Source organism: Orbicella franksi, chromosome 5 (genome assembly GCF_964199315.1).
Source record: "Orbicella franksi chromosome 5, jaOrbFran1.1, whole genome shotgun sequence".
Classification (NCBI taxonomy): Eukaryota; Metazoa; Cnidaria; class Anthozoa; order Scleractinia; family Merulinidae; genus Orbicella; species Orbicella franksi.
Genome location: NC_138149.1, coordinates 6,084,406 through 6,106,189, shown reverse-complemented (window position 1 = coordinate 6,106,189; position 21,784 = coordinate 6,084,406). Strand labels below are relative to the sequence as shown.

Below are 21,784 nucleotides of genomic sequence, written 5' to 3'. Positions count from 1 at the left end.
TTTCAGAGAGAGGTTTCTTTCTCAATTTTCAGTTCAGTTATACTGTTTCTAGCGATATTTTTCCCGAGGCGCTCGCTTTAAATTACGAGGCCAAATTGTCAAAATGTAAAATTTTCTTTTTGTTTTTTTAATCCTACAATGGCATTTTTTTGGAAACATGCTGTTACAATATGCGCAGGTCTCCAGTTGCCAATGTTAAAAATATAATGAAAAGGTCTCTTAAAATACATTACAAGTAAAATCTATTCTGATCAAAATCCATTCTGACCAACAGGAACGCTATCCGCGGAGAAATCGTTCAACTACAAGCTCGAGAGAAGCGGCTACAGATTTCAAGTTGAAGCTAAAGACGAAAGCTCTCCCAAACCGTCACCTGCGTCGGTGACAGTACTAATTACAAATGAAGATGGACCACCAATCTTCACGAAGAGGAACTATGACGTTACAACAGTGGAAAACGTGGCTTCGGGAACCATACTTCTTGCAAGTGGTGACAGCGGTGGCGAAGGAGCGTTTCGCTTCTCTGTCGAAGAAGACAAATCTTCATCTGATTTTGAATGTACTTTGGATGATATCAAAACAACAGACATACTTGATCACTTTCGAGTCTCTCGTGTCGGCTGGGAATGCCAATTAGCAGTGATTAAAAATTTCATTCAGATTTCCACCCGAGAATTTAAATTCCAAGTGCGCGTGGCCAACATCTTGCAGCGAAATCTATTCGGTACAGCTGGCGTGACAGTCAAAGTGACAGATACGGATGACCACCTTCCTGAGTTCACGCAATCCTCGTATTGGGTGTCTGTCGCCAGCGATACTCCCTCGGGTACTAGTCTGTTACAAGTTACAGCTACCGACAAGGATAACCCAGGGAAAACTGACTTCGTGTATGACCTTCTGCCTAAAGAAAGGTTGGTGACTATTTTATGTTAATCAGCCACGACTAAATCTATTTTCTAAGTCCAATTAGCTGTAGAGCATATAAACTACAGCACAATATTTGAGAGCTTAAGCGATGGCGACGCCGAGGACAATGCCTAGTGAAAATGGATTCACAGTTTATCTTCGACTTATCTAGATCTTTTCAGCACGCCCATCGGTCTAACAACCTGCTCAAACTAAATATGCCAAAAAAACAAAAAAGCCGAGGTGGCTAACGTTCTCCAAACTACGCAGAACTTAGTCATTTCACGTTGTTGTTTTGCAGAAGACGGCTACGAAATGTACGAAGATTTATAACGCACGTGCACAGCCATTGTTCTGCACATTAGTAATAGTAACTGAACCGAGTGGAGTACAGTTCAGGGAGTAATCGTACCTATAACTTAAATTCTCGATCATGATTGATTCTCCGCCGCCTATAATCGGCGCGCGATCACGTGAGTGCCCAATTACAGGTATCCAATTACATCTCTTTGTAATTGGATACCTGTCATTAGTTACCTACGCCATTCGCACGTCAATTAAGCGCTTCAATGGCTCACTTTTTAATGTTTTCTACAATTTTTTAGACTTATGCAAAGCGCAACTGATTTTTTCATTCGTAAGAAAATACCTTTTTAATTTCGAAATCTTTTTATAGATACGATTAATTAGTAATCGAACCTCCTATCGTACAATTCAGGGAGTAATAATACACTTGAAAAAATTCTCGATTCTGATTGGCTAAAAAGAAGTGCAGTTTTCATGTAACATCAGTGCAAATTTGAAACACCAGTGCAAGTTACAAAGAAGACATCCGAAGTTAATACGAAGACACTCATGGATATTGATGGTAATCCGAGGAATTTCGAAGGAGTACGAGGTTCACCCGAAAATTTTTGAACTCCTCCAACAATCAGACGAACCCTTCCTAAGATTTCTTAGAGACCGCCGAAGATCACCCGAAGTTCGCCGAAGACTTTCGAACATTTTTGGAATTTTTGCGAACATTTTCGGAAATGTTCGAAGTTATTGGAATACCTACCACACTCCAGCCTACCCAACGACAAATTTCGAAATTACGTCTTTTCAGAACTTCTTTTGAGCCAAAAAGTTACTAGCGCTGTCCGTAAGTTTCAAAAAATGTAAGAAACACTAAGAGGCAAGCCATAAGAGCGCAGGTAATTGACGTGCGAATGGCGTATCCAATTACAACGTTTTTTGTAATTGAATACCTGTAATGGGACACCCACTTGATCGCGCGCCGATTACATGACAAATAGGCAAGCGGAGGGTACGATCGACAATTTTGTTATTGAGACGACTAAACGATTAAACTTAGAATTTTTTCGGCAATGCATTCGTTGCCGTTGCCGTCGTGGTATGCTTAAGCTCCCTACTATCTTGATGTGGTGCCAAATTCTCAGAACGTGCAAAGCAATTAGCCTAGGAATTAGGGGGTTTACAAGAAACTTGGAAATTTAAAGAAACATAGGCCCCGTTTATATGGTCTCGGATACCCGAGACAACACTCCCCCCGAGTTACCCTGACAGAGGTAACTTTTAGCTTATTTCTTTTCAAACTTCAACCAACCGTTTACATTAGGATCGCGAACCCGTCTAGGGAGACGAGACAACGCGGTTGGACGAGTTGTCTCGTCTTGGCAGGTAGGGTAACTCTGGCAAGCGGGACAACTGTTTTCTTCATATAAACGCTTTGGTTCGCCTTACCGGAACAACTCTCGGCGTGGCGAGTGTGACGTTAAGCCTAGATTTAGGATTTAAAGCAGAAATTCGTATCAAAGAAGTGAAAATTAACTCGACAAAACCCACCGTGATCGAAATACCGAGGGAAACTCAAAGAAAGAGGGATATTTGCACATTTGATTATTCAAAAAAGGTTATGAATAATCATGCTGAGTCAACTTTGACTCGGCCTACAGGGACTACGTTTTCACTTATAAACGCTCGCTAAACTTCCCTCGGGGGGAGGGTTGTCTTGGGTACCCGTGATCATAACTGGGGCCATAGACACCGAAGGGAAGAGGCCTAGAAAATTACCACGAAACGTTACCATATTAAAATGTCGTTCCTGTTCTTTCGCGTGAGATGAAAATTAGCTTAGAAGGAACTTAGATTTTCTCTGAAGTATCCATAAAATGTTTTCTCTTTCCTTTTTATTCATTTCTTCTTTTTTACCAGATTTCAAATAAACAGCCAAGGCATTGTTAGTACCACGTCAACCACGTTGCCTGAAAACAGAATTTTCAACTTGAAAGTCACGGCTAAAGAAACAGGTAACAAAGCTTGCCATCTTAAATCTCGGATACTTTTGCACTCGCTAAAGACTGCAAGGTTGTTTACAGCACTCAAATTTAGCACCTTGGAGTGGTTAAGGCTTGTTTTTAGTATCACACAGGCACAGACGCAGTAACGTGCCTTCCCCGTATTTTAAATAGGGCCTCTTTTGGAAATTTTCCTATAGTTTTTTATTTTCAATATTTCATTGCGTCTGAGTAAGCTGCTTATCTGTTTATATTCCTGCGCTAGTGAGCCTATACTCTCATAAAAATACTCTTAGAGTAAATGCAAATGTGGCAAGGAACGCAACAAAAATCCTGCTGGTATACTTAGGATCTGTAAAAGATCTTATCACCCAACAATAGATATGGAATAACAATGATCAACAAAGCAAGGCTGACATTACGTATCAACGAGACTACGTGATCACTTATACTAGCTGGCCAAAGATCCTCATTTTGTCTTCTGCCTTGTCTCTTATCTAGGGAACAACAAAGTAAAAGAGATCGAAGTGCCTCTTAAAATCTCAGTGCATAGTACGCCGTTTGTTGCAGTAGAATTTAGCAGCCCTAGCTACCGCGCGTCTCTTCTCGAAGACTCTCCCGTTGACGACTCGACCGTGTTCACCGCCAGCGCCTCGCGCCCTGGTTCAGACGCTGGGACTCTAGAATACTCTATAGTGGGTGGCAATTTTGATAGCACCTTTAAAATTAATTCGGCTAACGGCAAAGTTACCTTAGCAAAGAGCCTTGACTACGAAACTGTGGAGAGCTTCAAGTTGATTATCCGGGCAACTTTCAAGTTTTCTGATGGAAGTTCCCCGGATGTTACAGCCGAGACAGAAGGCGTGGTTACTGTAAAAGACACTAATGATAATAGTCCCAGGTTCCTTGTTTACCAGTCCCCAACTAAGATTGCTGTTGAGAGCTATACACCAAGCGGGACTGAAGTTATGCAGGTAAATTAAATATGTTGAAATAATTTTACTCTAGCTAGTTTTTTCGAAGCAAAAGGAAAATTCAAGCGTACTGAGTGAAGTACTGGACAATTTAATTGCCTAAGCATGTTTGTCTAATTGACACGTAAACACTCTCCTTAAATTTCAAGGAGCTATTTTAATATTTGCATTACCAAATGGAAGTATAATCAACATTGATTTTCCAAAAGTTAGCATTTTAGCACATTTTTTCACGGAGTCCAACTAGATCCCAGTTGGTATGATCTGTATGTAAAATATGTTAGTAGGGTGAGGGTTAAGCTCTGATGTGCACATATAAATTCTCCTTATTGGCATCCATACATTTCTGTGATCATTTATTCTCATCAACTCATAGTTTGCACTGATGCGTTGTTTTATTTTCCTGTAGGTGAAAGCAACAGATAAGGACACAGGAACCTCAGGCTCGGTGACGTACAGTATTTACAAGCCAGGAAGTGTTCCCACCATCAACATTCCATTCTCGATCGATCTGAATACGGGCGTTATCAGAACCAACAGAGAAATCATGTATGTAGGTATTTATGTTTGTATATAAACAATAGCCTTCATTTGGCGCCAAAATGTGCTCGGATATTTGTCCCCGGGCATTATCTGTTTCGAGAAGGTCGCAGTTCCATTGATAGCACATTCAAACAATTCTAAAAACACTGTGTAGAATTTGAGACGATCATAATTTTAGCACGTTTCAACTTGAAAATAGAGTTGAACCCCGCTAATTCGAACTCGGTTTTTTCGAATTCTCCGTTATTTCGAACTCAACTTGAGTCATTACCCTTGCATTTGCCCTCAGTTCAGTCATTTGCCGTGATCGGTTATTTCGACATCGCCCGCTATTTCGAACTATTTTTCGTTTCTCCTGAAGGGTTCGAAATAGCGGGGTTCAACTGTAGCTTTATCATATGACTGCGAAAATTACTTCATTGTGATTGGATCGTAAATTTAGTTAATTTGCAATGCAGTGCAAATTAACGCCCGCGTGTTCGCAATTTTCCTAGTCATATAATAATTAAGTTATCGTATGAAAGCTCGAAAACACTCACTTAATTTTTTTTGTTTTGTTTTGTTTTGTTTTTGACTCGACTCGTTACATTATCCGCAAGCTTTGCTTCTCTCTTTTCGGGGATCGACCCTCTCTCTTCACGATAAACGTATCTTTTTTGTGAAAACATACTCCTTGAGGATTCCTGCTAGTTCTCGAGGGTGGACAATTTGCGAGCCAGTAGGCCAGCGAGCCAGCGAGCTAACAAGTTAAGCATGCGAGCCATGAGAGCCAGGATCCCTAACCCCAGTCCCTAACCCCAATAAAAAGGCTTACCACAAGCTCACAAGCCAGCCCATTATCTGGGGGGTTGGGGGAGCTATTTAGTCTAACCAGATGCTATCGAAGCTTAACAGACTGTAACATTTAAGGTAACCGGAATGAGTCGCATGTTCGCTCGCACTCAGTTCAGACCCTTACAATACAATACAATACAATACAATACAATACAATGCAATGCAATACAATAGTTTATTTAGAAATGTCACGTCTAAGAGCTGTACAAGCTCGTTTAAAATATATACGTACATGTATTCCTAAAATACAAAGATTTACATAATTTACAAGGTTATAAAATCTAAAACATTGAAAATTTTCTATCATCTGATACACACTAATTAACTATTAACTAAACGTCAGCACTAAGGATTAAATATATACAGGACCATACAGTGAAATTTCAAATCCTAAAAAATAACAGTGGAATACAATGAGCTATAAGTCTCTAGAAGTCGTGCGTGACACTCTGTCTTTGGTAATCAGATTTTCAGAGCGAAACAGCTACTCCTTGGTGGTGAGAGCTAAAGATGGAGGCGGAAGGATCAGTGCAACGGCTATTGACATACGAGTCCTAGACATCAGCAGACCCCCAACATTCAGGCAAGATGAATACGTCAAAACCATCAGTGAGAACAGCAAGGTTGGTACCAGTGTCATCGACGTCTCAGCAGTGTATGATGACTCTACTGCCCTCTTAAAGTATTCCTTCATCAAAGGCAACTCACAAAACATGTTCTGCATCGATTACCTGGGCATAATAAGTGTGGCCCAGCCCCTGGATCGCGAGAAGGTGCCTTCGTACGAGCTCTTGGTTATGGTGTCCCTTGATAACAAGAACGATACTACCGTTGTCAAGGTTACCTTGAGGGACGCTAATGATCATGCACCTTCCTTTGGGAAGTCCATTGTTGAAATGGAGATTCCGGAAAACCAAGGTTTGTTGTTAAAAATAAATGTTTATCAATAGAATGTTTATATTGTAATCGGTTAATTCTTGAATTTCTTACTTAGTTCAAATCACATGTACAGTGCCACTTCAACAGATATCCTAAAAGAGTTTCCCAATTTTACAACCCTCCCGCCTTTGCAACGCCCAGAGGTATCCCGACGTTGTCAATTGAACAATGCACCACCAAAATGCTTTGCTTCATGTCACTTAGCATCCTAGTGACACAAAGTGGCAGGCCCGTTTATCGCTTTCGCATTTTCTGTAAATACTTTGGATGTTGTTTCCCAAACTCGCGCGGCCTGATCTTGTAACATTGCGACAAATCAGCTTAGTCGATCCGAATATTAATGGCACCAGTCAAAACTTGCCATCACGGAAAAAGCAGCAAAAAATACCGACTTGAAGTCTTCCTATATTGCATTTGGGATTAAACACGTGGAGTGAGTCCATTTAGGCGATACCTTTTAAGCTATAATTTACTACCTTTAGCGATTTATCACGCCGAATATCTTTCATGCTGTTTTTGTATACATATATGTATCAGTGAAGCTGTAATTTAAACTCGGGGGTACTCCAAGAAACATTTGGTGCGGGTATGCGGCCCCAAAACCCTTACCCTATTTTTGACCAAAATCTGTGATTTTCCCCCACCCTATTTATGACTGAACAAAAATTCAGCACCCTATTTATGACCGTTGCGGCTGGCAGAGTTGCCCTAAATATAATTTATGAAGGGCTTTTGATGATGGTCTTGTCGATAATGATGAAAAAGTAACTTCTCCTAAAAAGCATACCCAAATCAAGACTAGAGTGAAAAAACCATACCCTACTTGAGACCAAAATGACCGAAATCGATACCCTATTTATGGCCAAAACGGCTGAAAAGCCATACACTTTGGGGCCGCACATACCTATACAGCCCATATAAGGGAGTACCTCCCCGGGACCTTAAATAGAAGCTCCTGTTTAAAATGACCATAATGTATTCTGTATTCAAAATGTTTTCCTTCCACACAAAAATGCAAAGCTGGCGTTTTCAAACTCCTCCCGTTTGGAGAGTGTTGTCGAGAAGGTCCGATTTCCTGACGGATTAGTGTGGACAGCAGGTCTAACCGGAGAAATAAAGCTGCGTCCTCAAACATCTCTAGTGTAATGTAGACGGGGCCTAAGTCGTTTCTTTTCAGCTCATTATCCCACTCATAACAAAAGCTGTGTAAGTGTCCCGGTATACGTTCATCAAGTTTATGAACCCACCAAAAGGTCGTACGAAGTTATCCAAGCCACGAGCTTATAACCAGCCTTTGACGGTATATAAAGCTGGTTATCTTGGCATCTCTTAGGGACAGGAGAGAGGATTTGAGCCATGCCTAAGAAAAATGTTTCCGGTACCATATCTGAGAGATTTCAAACTGAAATTCCTGGAACCACTACTGAATCTAGCCTACTCCATTGCAAAATTAATGCATGATATTATCCCTACCAGTACATGGCCACGATATGTTGCAAATTCTCAATAGCACCACCGCACATTAATAACGAAAATTGTCCTCCTCTCAGTTCCCTCTGGCATTACAAATCATAGCAAAATGAAAAAAAAAATTGTTAGTATTACGAGTCGCATTCTTACGCTTCTTGTTTTAATTCCTCCATTTACGCAGCCGTCGGCTCCAACTTGAAACTACTGACAGCCACTGACCAGGATAAGGGCGAGAATGGCCGGGTGACATACTCCATTCTACAGACTGTTAGGAGTGACAGCACTGATCTTTTTGCGGTAGAAGCCAACACCGGCATGGTCACTCTCGAGAAATCCTTGGATCGCGAAAAGGCCGCCAAACATATTCTGTTTATTATGGCGCAAGACAACGCAACTCCTCAGTTAAGTGGTAAGTGATGAACCGGTAGGGTGTCCTTCTGATTGTTCACAATAGGTCACTTGGTAAAATTCTTATGGGCAAGGATCACGCGATAATCCTCAGTTCAGAATGAGAATGTCCTCTTAGCCGGTAAGTTCAGCTTCCAGAGTCAGTCATTCATTCATTCAGTCACTCACTCAGTCATTTAGTCAGTCCTTTAGTCAGCCAGCCAGCCAGTCAGTCAGTCAGTCGGTCACTCAGTCAGTTAGTCAGCCAGTCAGCCAGTCAGCCAGTCAGCCAGTCAGCCAGCCAGCCAGTCAGCCAGCCAGTCAGCCAGTCAGCCAGCCAGCCAGTCAGCCAGCCAACCAGTCAGCCAGCCAGCCAGTCAGCCAGCCAGCCAGTCAGCCAGCCAGCCAGTCAGCCAGCCAGCCAGTCAGCCAGCCAGCCAGTCAGCCAGTCAGCCAGTCAGCCAGTCAGCCAGTCAGCCAGTCAGCCAGTCAGCCAGCCAGCCAGCCAGCCAGTCGGCCAGTCGGCCAGTCGGCCAGTCGGCCAGTCGGCCAGTCGGCCAGTCGGTCAGTCGGCCAGTCGGCCAGTCGGCCAGTCGGCCAGTCGGCCAGTCGGCCAGTCGGCCAGTCGGCCAGTCGGCCAGTCGGCCAGTCGGCCAGTCGGCCAGTCGGCCAGTCAGCCAGTCAGCCAATCGGCCAGCCAGTCACTCAGTCAGTTAGTCGATCAGTGAGTCATTCATCGACTCATCATTCATCCATTTATTCATTCATTCTAGTCCTCATTAAGGGAAATAAGATAAAATAAAAAGCTATTTAAGTGTCAAATGTTTTTAGCACTGTTGTGCTAATTGGGGACACTGTGAATAAATAAACAATGAATGCAAATAGAACATAAACTATTAAGAATCCCAACTGCTTGGAGGCTGACCAGTTGGCTATTTACACAACTCGGTGGAGGAGGAACTCGGGACTACCGAGAACAAATCCAGATAGCTGTAGGGAGGAGAATTGTTCAAAATGCATATAAATATTCCTTGAACACTGTACAAACGAAAATAAAAACATTCAATATCGTTCGTATTTTCAGATATGGTCAAGCTGATTATCAGAGTCACGGATGTTAACGATAACCTACCAAGGTTCTCGACTTCTTCCTATCAAGCCTCGATACCAGCAGACGCTAAACAGGGAGATCACGTGGTCCAGCTGTCGGCAACAGACCTGGACAGTGGCCTTAACGGCCTGATATACTACAGTATCACAAAAGGCGATAAGGACGGTATTTTTGCGATCAACAGTGCCAACGGACGTATCAGCCTGGGCAGTAAGTCACTTGCGTCCGCCGCGCAAGACAAGTTTACTTTAACTGTGGAAGCCTACGACGAAAACGATCGAAATAAAAAAGATGAGGCTCAAGTGCTGGTGAATGTTTTCCCTCCCGACGGACCCCCAAAGTACCCAGATCCTTCGCTGAGTTTCGATGTCGATGAGGGAATTCCTGCCTGCCGTGCATTTCTGTCTGTGGCTGCAGCAACCACAGAGTTTCTCAGGTATCAAATACTGTCAGGAAACGAGGATGGCGTTATTAAAATTGATTCTTCCTCCGGCGATTTAGTGACAGCGGGGGAGCTGGATCGCGAGAAGTCTTCTCAGTACAAGCTGCAAGTGATAGCTCGGGACATCAAGGGCCGAACTGCGGAAGCAAATGTTACCATCAACGTTAAAGACATCAATGACAACGATCCATTTTTCATCGATTATATAGACTCTACCGACAAATTAATGGAATATAGAGTGCAAGCAGGAATCCTTGAAGGTGAAGAGGTGACTCGAATAGAAGCGGACGATCTCGATGACGAGGCTTTCTTGGAATACAAGCTGTCTACTGAGGGGGAGGCGTTCTTTACTATTGACACCCAGGCCGTTCTTCGCGCTAAGAGAACATTGAAAGACAGTGTTCCAGGCAAGCGGTCTACTGATCCTCTGTCGTCACTCTCATTTGAGGTGACAGCTACTGATGGTGCCACTCCCCCGAATTCTGTAACAGCACCTGTACGTCTAGCATTTGCTAGGTACCAAGCAGGTCAAGAGGCCCTGGCCGTGAGGGTGCGAGAAGACACGCCTGAGGGCAAAGTGATAGCCGTGGTTCCCAGATACATTCCTGGAGGAAAGATGTCGATTTTGTATCCGGAGAAAACCTATTTCACTGTGGACGAAGACGGAAAAGTTCGACTTGCGAAAGAGGTTGATTTCGAGGCTCGAACTACGCACGCTTTGACAGTTCGGGAAGAAGGTTTTGCGTCGACGGGTCCGATCGTCAACGACATTGACTTAGAATTATCCGTCGTAGACGTAAACGATAATAACCCCAGGTTTGAAATGCGGCGAAGACACGGGAGAGTTAATAAAAACTCACGGGCAGGTGTTGTGGTGCTCCAACTGCAAGTTTCTGACCCAGACTCTGGTCCAAATGGACTTGCAGGTTATCAGCTAATGACTGCTAACACTCCTTTCGGTATCAACCCGGAGGACGATACTATTGTAGTTGGCAATCCTCCTCTTACGCAATCTCAATTCGACCTAGAGTTACGTCCGTTCGATTTTGGGATACCTCGACGCGAGAACTTACCTGTTAAAGTGCGAGTGGATGTAAGCCAGTCTCCTCCGACATTTATTGACTTCGATGATGATGGTTACAGGTTTGAGGTGCCAGAGGACGCCAAAGTTGGAACAATAATAGGAAAAATCGAAGCTGTGAGTGCCTCAGGAAGCAGAGTGGGATACACCATTGTGAAAGGTGACCCGGATAAAAAATTCAAAATCACTGGTAACGGTGAGGTAAGGCTGAACTCTCTCCTGGACTACGAAACGCAAGCGATGAAATATGAGTTGCTGGTGCAAGCAGTGGAGTTGATAACCACGGGTCTCTCCTCCAAAGTGAAAGTAAAAGTCTCTGTGCTGAATGCTAATGATTATTACCCTGTGTTTGAAAGGGGAGATTACGCAAGGACAATAGCAGAGGATTGGCCTATAGGAAGCCCCATACTGACAGTACGTGCAACAGATGGTGACTGTGGTCAGGACGGCAGCTGTCCACAAGAGCACCTGGAGTACTCCGTCCAAAAAACCGAGATGTTTACCGTTAATCCAGAAACTGGCGTTATATCGCCGGCTAGGTCTTTAGATTTCGAAAGCCAGCAGATTCACATCTTTCAAGTGCAGGTTTCTGATACTTTGGGAAATGTGACGCATGTCGCCCTGGCGTATGTCAACATAACTGTGACTAACTCGAATGACAATCCGCCCCAGTTTGAAAATTCAGAGTACAGGTTTTCTGTCTACGAAGATGCACCAGACGGAACTGGAATAGGAGCAGTTGTGGCCGAAGACGCTGACCATGTTGACATTAGCTATTCGATCATTGCCGGGAGCGGTCCTTTTCAAGTAGGTTCCAAGACAGGGATTATATCCGTCAGGCAAAGTATTCCAAGCACCCCTTGGGAGTACACTTACACCATCCGAGCGAGCGATCCGGATGGGAGCTATAGCGACACCAGAGTTATCATTTACATCAAGGACGAGAACAACAACCGCCCAGTGTTTGAAAAGTGCGAGGATTCCAAAGTTAGAGAGAATCTTCCTCCCGGACAGCTGGTGACTCAGGTTCTGGCTACCGACAAGGATCGAGGTAAAAACGGAGAGGTGGAATACAGTATCGTGAACGCCGACCAGAGATCTTTTTTTGATATTGATAATTCCACCGGCGAATTAACAAGTACCGTGGAATTTGATCGCGAAAAGAGACCTGAATACAGGATTGTTATCGCAGCTGAGGACGGTGGTCATGGGCGCCCAGCAAAGGAACGACTTCTCAGATATTGCGTTCTGAAAGTAACAATCGAAGATGTAAATGACAACTATCCTTACTTCAGTATTAAAACGTACACGGGGAGTGTTTTACGGAACGCTGTAGTAGGGACTTCCATCATGACTGTCCACGCATTAGATCCCGATTCTGGTGAGAACCGAAAAGTGGAATACCACTTGAACCCTGACGATCTACTCAAGATCTCTGACCGGGGTGTCATATCGACCAAAGTATCGTTGCAGTCTTTTACAGGAACAATGATAACTTCGTCGGTCGTCGCGTCAAATACGAAGCCTATGACTGTAGGTGATGTAGATCCTGAATTGCGCAGTGCAACGATTGAGATCTACATTTCGGATCTGCAGCCTCCTAAGTTTACCAAGCAAATATACACCACAACGCTCACCGAAAATACACCTACAGGTAATCTGTGATCACTAAATTAAGGTTACAACTCAAATTTGCAGCTGAGTTTTAGTCAAAAGATTTGAGGTAGCAACGTCATAGAATGCACATCTTGAAAAAAGACGCTTTTTTGTAGAATATAATTAGCAATCCTCACCCATGCATATTGCTCCTTCTTTGTTACCTCTAATATTTTTAGACCTTATAATTTCAAAATAATGACACGCGTGTGTGGCTCGTGTGTACCATGGGTAGAGAAGTTTTTGATTGAGTGTCGTAAAACCAAAACCAAACCAATTACTTACCAATTGGACTTCAACGGTTTTCAGTTGAGTGTCGAAAGTAATCAGGCAATTACTTTGGTTTGGGTTTTGGTTTTACTTCAGTTTGAGATTGGCTGAGTAGTCTAATTGGTAAGTAATTGATTGGGTTTTGGTTTTACGATACTCAAATGAAAACTGCTCTACCCAGCCAATCTCAAACCGTGGTAAATCAAAACCAATTTAATTGATTCAAAAATAAATTGACGATGATAACGTTTTAAAAAAGGCCAATTATGAGTGGGAGAAACCCCATTGCTTCTCATGCTCTCTCGATCAAATTGAAATGCAATGCATCCTATTTATTATAAAGCTGGATTACTTATTATAAAGCTGAATTACTCATGATAAAAAACTTGTGAATGGAGTTGGGAACGTGGCTTTGACCGCGACTCTCGTTGAAAATGCTGCGTCCCACTTGCCATTCACAAAATGCAGTAAGTTAGTTTTGTTAAAAATTCTGTGAAATAAAAAATTCCGTGACAACAACGAAGGTGAGAATTTACCAAGAAAGTTACAGTTGGACATCTCACTATCTCGAACTCTCAGCTACCGGCCTGATCTCGATCACCTCTATCTGGAACTTTTTGTTGTTTCTTTAAAAGTTTGAGATGCGGGATTCCACTTTACTTGAAATTACACGCAAGGCTGACATACCCTAGGCCAATCTCGTTCCCAGAGTCTTCGTTCTCCTTGACCAGCGGTCGGAAAACGAGAGCTCTGTGAGCAACCATTTTGAAATAACCGAATTCTGCCCATCCGGTTTCACTGCGCAGTCTGCACCTATGGCGCATGCCTGAAATTGTTGCTCCCTGAGCTCTCGTTTTCCGGCCGCTGGTCAAGGGGAACGAAGACGCTGGGAACGAGATTGACCCTAGGCTGACATGTGGCAATTCACCTTACTTTCTACTTTCGGTACAAAGAATTAGACGAACGAATTTGCTTCAACACATATATCAAAACAACTCGAAGATCACCTAGTCACTTCACTACATAATTTGTGCTCTATTGTCAGGTACCAGCATCCTTCAAATCAAAGCCGTTTCCCAGAACCAGGTGAGCTACCAGGTTTTATCTGACAACCGGAAAGTTCAAAAAGACCGAGAGTACTTCAACATCCACCCGAACACTGGAGTGATTACAACTGGCGGTAAGGCTATAGATTACGAAGAACACTCGGTATTCCGAATGCAGTTTCTCGCTAAAGACACCATCACTGACCTTATTTCCACGTGTCTCGTGCTAATAAATGTGACAGATGTCAACGACAACTCGCCTATTTTCGGGGCTGCTTGGTACGAGGGCAGAGTTCTTGAGAATTCTCCCCCAAACACTGAAGTCCTTCGCATTCAAGCCCACGATGTAGACACGGGAGATGGTGGAAAAGTTACATACTCCATTGACCCATTTAGTCCGTATTTCACCGTCGATCGCGACACTGGAGTTATAAGAACCACTCAGCTCTTTGACCGAGAGACTAAAGCCCAAGAACGGTTTTTGATTACCTGTGTAGCTCGTGATAACGGAGTTTCCCCGAATAAAAGAGGAGTCTCTATCGAAATCATAGTAGTTGACGACAACGATAATGGCCCGAAGTTCGAGCCAACTGACTACTCGCTCACTGTTAAGGAAAACGTCCCTGTGGGCAAAGTTGTATACGAGTTCACTGTAAAAGACAGTGACTTCGGTGTCAACACGAAGACGGAATTTTACATCTCCGATGGAAATCAAGCTCACGCGTTTCACTTGACGACTGGGGGAAAGCTTGTTGTGGACAACAAGTTAGACTATGAAACGACCAAGGAATACAAACTGAAGATCACTGCTACGGATGGCAGGAGGAATAGTCCATCGCCGGCAAACGTGATCATCAAAGTAAGCCTGACTTTTGCATTATGGTATTTTTTCCAAATTTTTAAACCATACTAAGATTGTAGATGTCATTCGTTAAAAACTAGTACCTGAAAAGTGAGGTAAACAAATGAAGTCAGTTGTTAAATCTGTTTTAGTTCTCAGCCTTTTTGACACCCAAATGTGAGGAAATGGTTAAATAGAGTTGCATGGCTTATTTTTAAGTTTTTATTCAATTTAATGACCACCTCTTATCACTGATCACATAAAACATAGCAACTGGGTATGTATTAACTGGGGGGCACTCCTTCATAAGAGAGGTTGCGAGGATCTGCGGTGAAATTTTGAAAGAAACCTCTAAAAGATTCTATAATTCTAATTTTTTGGGGCGCGTAATTCGAATTCATTTGTACTTAAGAAGTACAAATTAAAAACCAAAGAAAAGCAAACCAGTGCCCCTTGCTGCCTTCAAAATTCTGAACAGTAACAGAGACAAAGACGAAAGTTCGAATACGTTCTTCTCTGACAGGTAATTTCTGTGAGATCTGATTCCGAGTACATGGGATAATACTAACGGCTGCATTCTTAGATTTTAACACGCCAAATGGCTCCAGGTCGACAACAGCAACAACTGGCTATATTTGCATGACCATAAATACGTTCAGTGTTGCAAAAGCTTTTGTAAACTTAAACAGTAATGATTTTGGTGAACATATAATAAGGTTATCGTATAGCAATCAAGTTACATCGGTTTGATTTGAAAGACGAATATTTCGTAGATCAAAGCGAGATGAAATTAGTTTTGCTAATTGAATGTCAAAAGTCATAAGTTCGCCGATTGGTTGTAATGAAGATAATTGTTTAAAAGCCGGAATGATATTCTCTATATTTCTTTAAAGTTCATTCCGTAGAATAGAGTATTTAATGCGGTATATAAGAAAGTGAGATTCATCTTCAAGTTGATTCAGTAGATTTAGAAATAGGGCAGAGTTTGTTAACCCTTGGAATTTGATCACGTGTACCAGTTTCAATCTTTCAAGTTTAAACAAAGAAAATCAGTACCGTGACAGTGTTTGGATATCTGATCTAAATTGGCATAGATTTTGACGATTTTATATCCCCGTTTTCTCCTTAGTTTTAGTTTCGATTGTGAAGATATATCAAGCACTCAAGACATTGCTTGACCACGTTTCCAAACACATCGAAGTTCATCAGAAATACTCCGCTGCGCGTCGTATTTCCAACTCTCTCTTTTGGTGTTTGGAAATGTGGTCAAACATGGTCTTTCGTGTTTGATATATTACTTCTAAATTTCATTAGTTCTTTTCTTTCGCCAAGAGAACTAAAAGGAACTTGGGGTGTTTTGAGTCTATTTTAACTGATGTTTAGGTCCTTGACGTCGACGACAATGCCCCGGTGTTTACTCAGCTCCGGTATGACGCATCTGTAGTGGAAGGTACTCCCGCGAACAAGCTCGTGCTCAGTGTAACCGCCACAGATGTAGACACCCCTTCAAATAGCATCTCCTACTCGTTAGACGAACTGGATGACATGTATTTCACGATTGGAACGAAGACTGGAGAGTTAAGAACAAGTCAAATACTACTCGATAGAGAGAAAACTCCCGTGTTGTATTTCGATGTTAAAGCGTCTGATGGGGAAGAAAGGACTGGAGTGGCTGGAATTAAGGTGAGGTTATCATGGTCGAACTTCAAATGTTTATTTTGGTGAGCAATGCTCCAGAGGATGATGGTCTATATCTCTGGTAAGCTAAGCCATGGAAAAAGAAAAAGAGAGACAGAAAAAGAAGATTACGAAAAGAAAAAGCAGAAAGGAAAAGAAATCATTTTCTTGATGCCCGAGCGCTACACGTGCGTGAAATTGTTAAGGACGCGCTATGCACTTATATATGCGGACACAACTCAAAGTTAGCAATTTTACATTTTGGGAAGCAAGAGGTTACCGTCAAATCCTTTAGCTTTGAAATTGTAACTTCTCCATAATTTTTACCTTTATTTTATGTGGGGAAAACGTTACTACTTTATAGTAACACCATGATTTTTATACTTTCCTTCAGATTGTGGTACTCGATATCAACGACGAAGCGCCATACTTTCCAAATCCACCCTACATCGGTACAATTGAAGAAAACAAGCCACCGGGCACAAGTGTGATCGTGGTACAGGCTGTTGACGAGGATGACCCGAGTGCGGGTGGCGGGCACACCGACCTAACCTACTCCTTGGATGACGATAGTAATGGTCGATTTGTAATTGACGAAGATTCTGGCCTCATTACCAACACCATGACCTTTGACAGGGAAGGCAAGTCCAACGAGTACAACATCACCGTTAGGGCGACAGATAAAGCAGTAAACCCACTTAGTGGAACAACGCTCGTCACTATTAGAGTAGAAGACGCAAACGATCACAGGCCAAAGTTTAATCCCCTGGAGTACAGGGCATCTGTTCCCGAAAATGCATATCCTGCATTCTTCGTCACAAAAGTAAATGCTTCGGACGAAGATATTGTTTACAACGCCCGGTTAGAATTTACGATCGTTTCCGGAAACGAACCTTACGCATTTTACATCAAACCTGCTACTGGCGAGATTTTGGTTTCAGGGGAGTTAGACTATGAAACAATACCGAGTTACACCCTGAAAATAAATGTATCGGACCAAGGCATGCCTCAGCAGACCTCTTTGGAGCTTGCGACGGTGTTGATCACCATACTTGACGCAAATGATCATCCCCCGGTGTTTCAGCCGGATGAGTACATCATTTCTGTTAAAGAAGACGTGGCCATTGGAACTTCTTTGTTAAGCCTAGTAACTACAGATATCGATCAGGGCATTCAAACGAGGCTCTGGTTTACCGTGCTGTTTGGAGACCCTGCCAATATCTTTGATGTCAGGCCGGATCCGAATAATTCTAGTGTGGGAATCTTGTATACAACAACCAGACTGGATCGAGAGGCCGTTGATGGTTATATATTAGAGATACAAGCGGAAGATGCAGACGGTCTCTTTGCCACTTGCGTCGTGACAGTAACAGTACTAGATGTTAACGACAACGGACCGCATTTTGTCCCGCCTCTTTATTTAGGAAGTATTGTGGAAAAGGTTAAGGCACCGCAGTTTGTTGTTAAACTCAATGCCTATGACCCTGATGAACCGTGGAACGGACCCCCGTTTGATTACAAGATACTCAATGGCACTGTCAACGGGAATTTCTACATAGAGCCTAGTTCTAAGACCAGCACCACGGCGGAAATCTATTCCTCAGAGAGATACGAGTTCAGTTACGAAATCAAGCGTGAATGGAAGCTTTGGGTGCAAGTAACGGACAGTGGTAACCCGGCCATGAGCAATATTACCGTGGTTTACATAGTGGTTAAAGACTCCGAGAACAACAACGAACCTTTCAATGCCACGATGACGATTATTTTGAACGCCTTTCACGGACGTTTTGAAGGCGGTGACATAGGAAAGGTTTACTATAAAGACAACGACTTTGAAGTGGACGAAAATGGCTACAAGATTCTGACCCAAAACCCAGGAGTTTACTTCAATATCGACGCAAAAACTGGTCATTTATCAGCGCAAAGAGACATCCCAATGGGTACCTATGGGCTTTTTGTTCACATAAAAGAAAAAAACAGAAAGGGTGCATCGAAGATTAAGGATGCGTATTCTGGAGTAAACGTCATTGTTCGGAATATCTCAGAGACGACTGTGTCTATGAGTACCACAGTGCAGTTTGTGAACATCCACGAAGAAGCTATTCTTGTTGGTGATTACTATTCTAGACTCCAAGAAACCTTGGAGGAGATTTTCATATATCAAGCAGACGGCGACGTCGTGTTCCCGTACGATGTTTTTATCTTCAACATTCAAACAGATTTAGAGAATCCCCAAGCTATCAACGTGCAGTTTGCAGTGGAGTACATGCCCTCGACAGAGGTCCTGGTGATTCTGAATGAAAAGGGAGCTTCCCTTGAAAAAATCGGTAAAATTATTAATGAACGTTATTTTGAATAGCTTTATAATTTATATAGTGAAGGAAATAATTAAGAATTTGACCTCAGGGTCAAGATTTCTTTAGGCTGATGAAAACCGAGGGTCAACAAGCTAATGCTTTATACTGGAGATGGCTACGCAACGGATGACTTATTAGACCTAGAACTGATCCACAACCTTCTTTATGGTTTTGTTTGCCACTTTTCCGTAATTTTAAATTATTTTAAATCATCGAGTGGGTGCAACTAGGTGTTGTATTTAACAATTGGACTACGAGGCTTCATTTCTGCGAATGAGTAGTGAACGAGCCGCATTCGAGTTAATTATCCCTCTGAAAAAACGACGCCGAGTTTGAAGTTTAACTGTTTTCCATAGGCAGGATTTCAGATTAGGGATAACCAATAAGATTCGTAAATTTCCAACAGAGCACTCTGGGTGTCACTAACTTTCCATGGGAAGCCTCTGATGGGTTACTCATGATCAACCAATCAGAATGAAAGTCTATCAGGTTCGGCTCCTGGGTTATACCAGACAGTGTCTAAAATTGTCTTAGACGAACGTCAGACAGATTCGAACTTATCTTCAGTTACAAAGGACAATTAGTATTCTAACATTTAAAGCGGGAAAGTTCAATATTTGCATCACTGCATTTCGTTGAATTACAGGTTTAACCATTGGAGCGTTAGGTATTGACAGCTGCGCTAAGGAAACCAACAAAACTGGTGTTTGCCAGAACGTAGTGAAGGCTTACAACACATTCACAGTTATCAGCGGTGATTACGGTCAATTTCCTGCGCCAGACAACTCGTTAACGTTTGTGTCCATCGACGTCCAGCTTGGAGCGGAGTACTCGCCGATCTTCAAGAGTCAGATCATGAGTAAAAAAAGATGCGCGGACAAACCATGCCTGAATGATGGGATATGCCATGACGTAAAGCCAGACGGTAAGTGTTGTTTATATCAATCCACTTGCAAAACCCAACATATCGCTCAAGGGTGGTTGTTACACCTCTCAACGCAAATACGCTTTCCGATTGGAAGTGAACGTGTCACGTGTCATGGCCGGGATCAAAACTCACTTACTCCCTAGCGCGAACAAACCTCACTAACTCCTTAGGGAAACAACAACTTGAACTTTGGACTTGCACGTGATCAGGTCGTGCACCTTGAAGACGCGGTAAATTTGTTAGCCAGCCGGCTCTAGCAATTTATTTTTTCGCAGTTGTTTTCCTATTTTTGAATTGGGAAAACAAAACACTTAAACCGGGTTCCCACTTGTAGGTAAGCATAACACAAGTGAAATAAGCATAGGCGCAAGCACAAGAAAAAAGGAACGTTTCTTTTTCTTGTGCTTATTTCACTAGTGTTACGCTTATCTCACAAGTGGGAGCTTGCTTATTTCACTAGTGTTACGCTTATGCCACAAGTGTGAACCACGCTCTAATGACGGGCCCCACGGGAAACAGTGAGTTTTGTTTCCCCTCGAGGGAGGGTCTCGGAGAAACAAAACTCACTGTTTCTACTAAGGCGAGTCACTAAGTGTTTCTTATCACTAACGACGGGGCGTTTATTCGCCTTAATGGCCTAGTGAAAATCGAAAATGGGAGTCGTAAGCGAAGTCATAAGCTTGACGGAATCGGAGTCGGAAAAGTCAGAACGTTTCCATTTCTTCCGATTCCGTTTACAAGTCTGCCGTTTTTGATCCTGTGAAAACTAGATTGTTGGAGTCCAAAGCATAAGTGGAAGAGCTTACCCATCACATTTAATTGCCTGGAATCAAGCTTTGCGACTCCGAAAATCAAGTTTTCACTAAATCATGAGCGATAGAGTCATAAGCAGAACTGGTGTTTTGCTTCCGAATGCGTTTCTGATAACGACTACCTCCACCTTGCATGGAACCAACATATCCTGCATAGCTTGTAGAAACTAAGTCACTGCAGAGGGAGCCCACGAGTTACTTGCATAGCTGTGCAGATTGCATTCCGCTGACAAAGAAGGGATGTGTACTAGTGCGAAGACTGCACCAGAATGAGAACCACGCTGAGAAAATTCTTTGTAATTGTTTAACTCGAGAACTAAAACTGAAATAGGAAAAAAATTCACTTACCCCTACGTGACACACTCCCCAGGGGGAGGGGGCTAATTAACAATTAGACTACGAGCCTATGCTTTCCACGGACCATATAGGGTTAAACAACGCGTTTTGAAATCACGCATTTTTCTCTTTGTTTTGCTCAGGATTTATCTGCCAGTGCAAGCACAAATCAAAGGGGCTGGTCCCCGGGCCTCTCTGCGAGGAAACGACTCGCACGTTTGAGGGAGGTCTGGGTACATCCTACATCTGGCTCCAAACGCTGGCTGCTTACGAAAGGAATGTTGTAACGTTGGAGTTCACGACAATCGTCGCAGAGGGACTTATCCTTTATCAAGGGCCTTTACTGGAAGGTTTGTACCTCTTAAGGCGGGGGCACACATGAAAATTCTGTAGAAGATCGAATTTTTGTTTTTCCGGAATTTGAATCGTAATTTACAGTTTTATTTTCAGAAACATTTCTGCCACTTTGAGTTCAAAGCTCGTTTTTTTCAAAAAGAATTACTTTTGTCTTTGAGAAAAGATTTTTTGGGAAGGATTCGTCCAATTGAGCTCATTTTCAGTATTTGTTGTTCTCAGTAAGTTTTGTGTTTTAAGCATAGAACTTTTTTCCATCCAGTATATTTTGTCGAAGTTATGCATTGAAACGTATGTTGGTCTATGCTGGATTTTCTGTATCAGATTTCACTGGTCACCATTTCATGTGCTTTTAACTATTCAAAACTTTCTATGCTTAAAACAGTAAACTATTTGTCTTTTTTTAAAAAAAAATGTAAAAATTATTCATTTTGATCAATTCTTGTGGGAGTTATCTTTTCTCAAGTAAGCCTTAGCATTCCTCAGCAGGTGACAGATTTAATCAGATGGTGTCAGATCA

The 21,784-nt window shown here is 42.6% G+C and overlaps 1 protein-coding gene across 1 annotated transcript in view; it reads left to right on the top strand.

Moving 5' to 3' along the window:
* Positions 1-21,784, top strand: part of LOC145486961 (protocadherin-like protein) — a 34,837-nt gene that overhangs the window by 4,365 nt on the left and 8,688 nt on the right. The window contains exons 2-14 of the mRNA XM_081465665.1: positions 275-931; positions 3,111-3,218; positions 3,708-4,180; positions 4,590-4,729; positions 6,024-6,475; positions 8,148-8,375; positions 9,414-12,648; positions 12,823-12,874; positions 13,925-14,869; positions 16,184-16,521; positions 16,856-18,804; positions 19,481-19,876; positions 21,033-21,284. Coding sequence (XP_081321791.1) covers positions 275-931; positions 3,111-3,218; positions 3,708-4,180; positions 4,590-4,729; positions 6,024-6,475; positions 8,148-8,375; positions 9,414-12,648; positions 12,823-12,874; positions 13,925-14,869; positions 16,184-16,521; positions 16,856-18,804; positions 19,481-19,876; positions 21,033-21,284 — 9,225 coding nt within the window. The remainder of the gene's footprint in view (positions 1-274; positions 932-3,110; positions 3,219-3,707; positions 4,181-4,589; positions 4,730-6,023; positions 6,476-8,147; positions 8,376-9,413; positions 12,649-12,822; positions 12,875-13,924; positions 14,870-16,183; positions 16,522-16,855; positions 18,805-19,480; positions 19,877-21,032; positions 21,285-21,784) is intronic.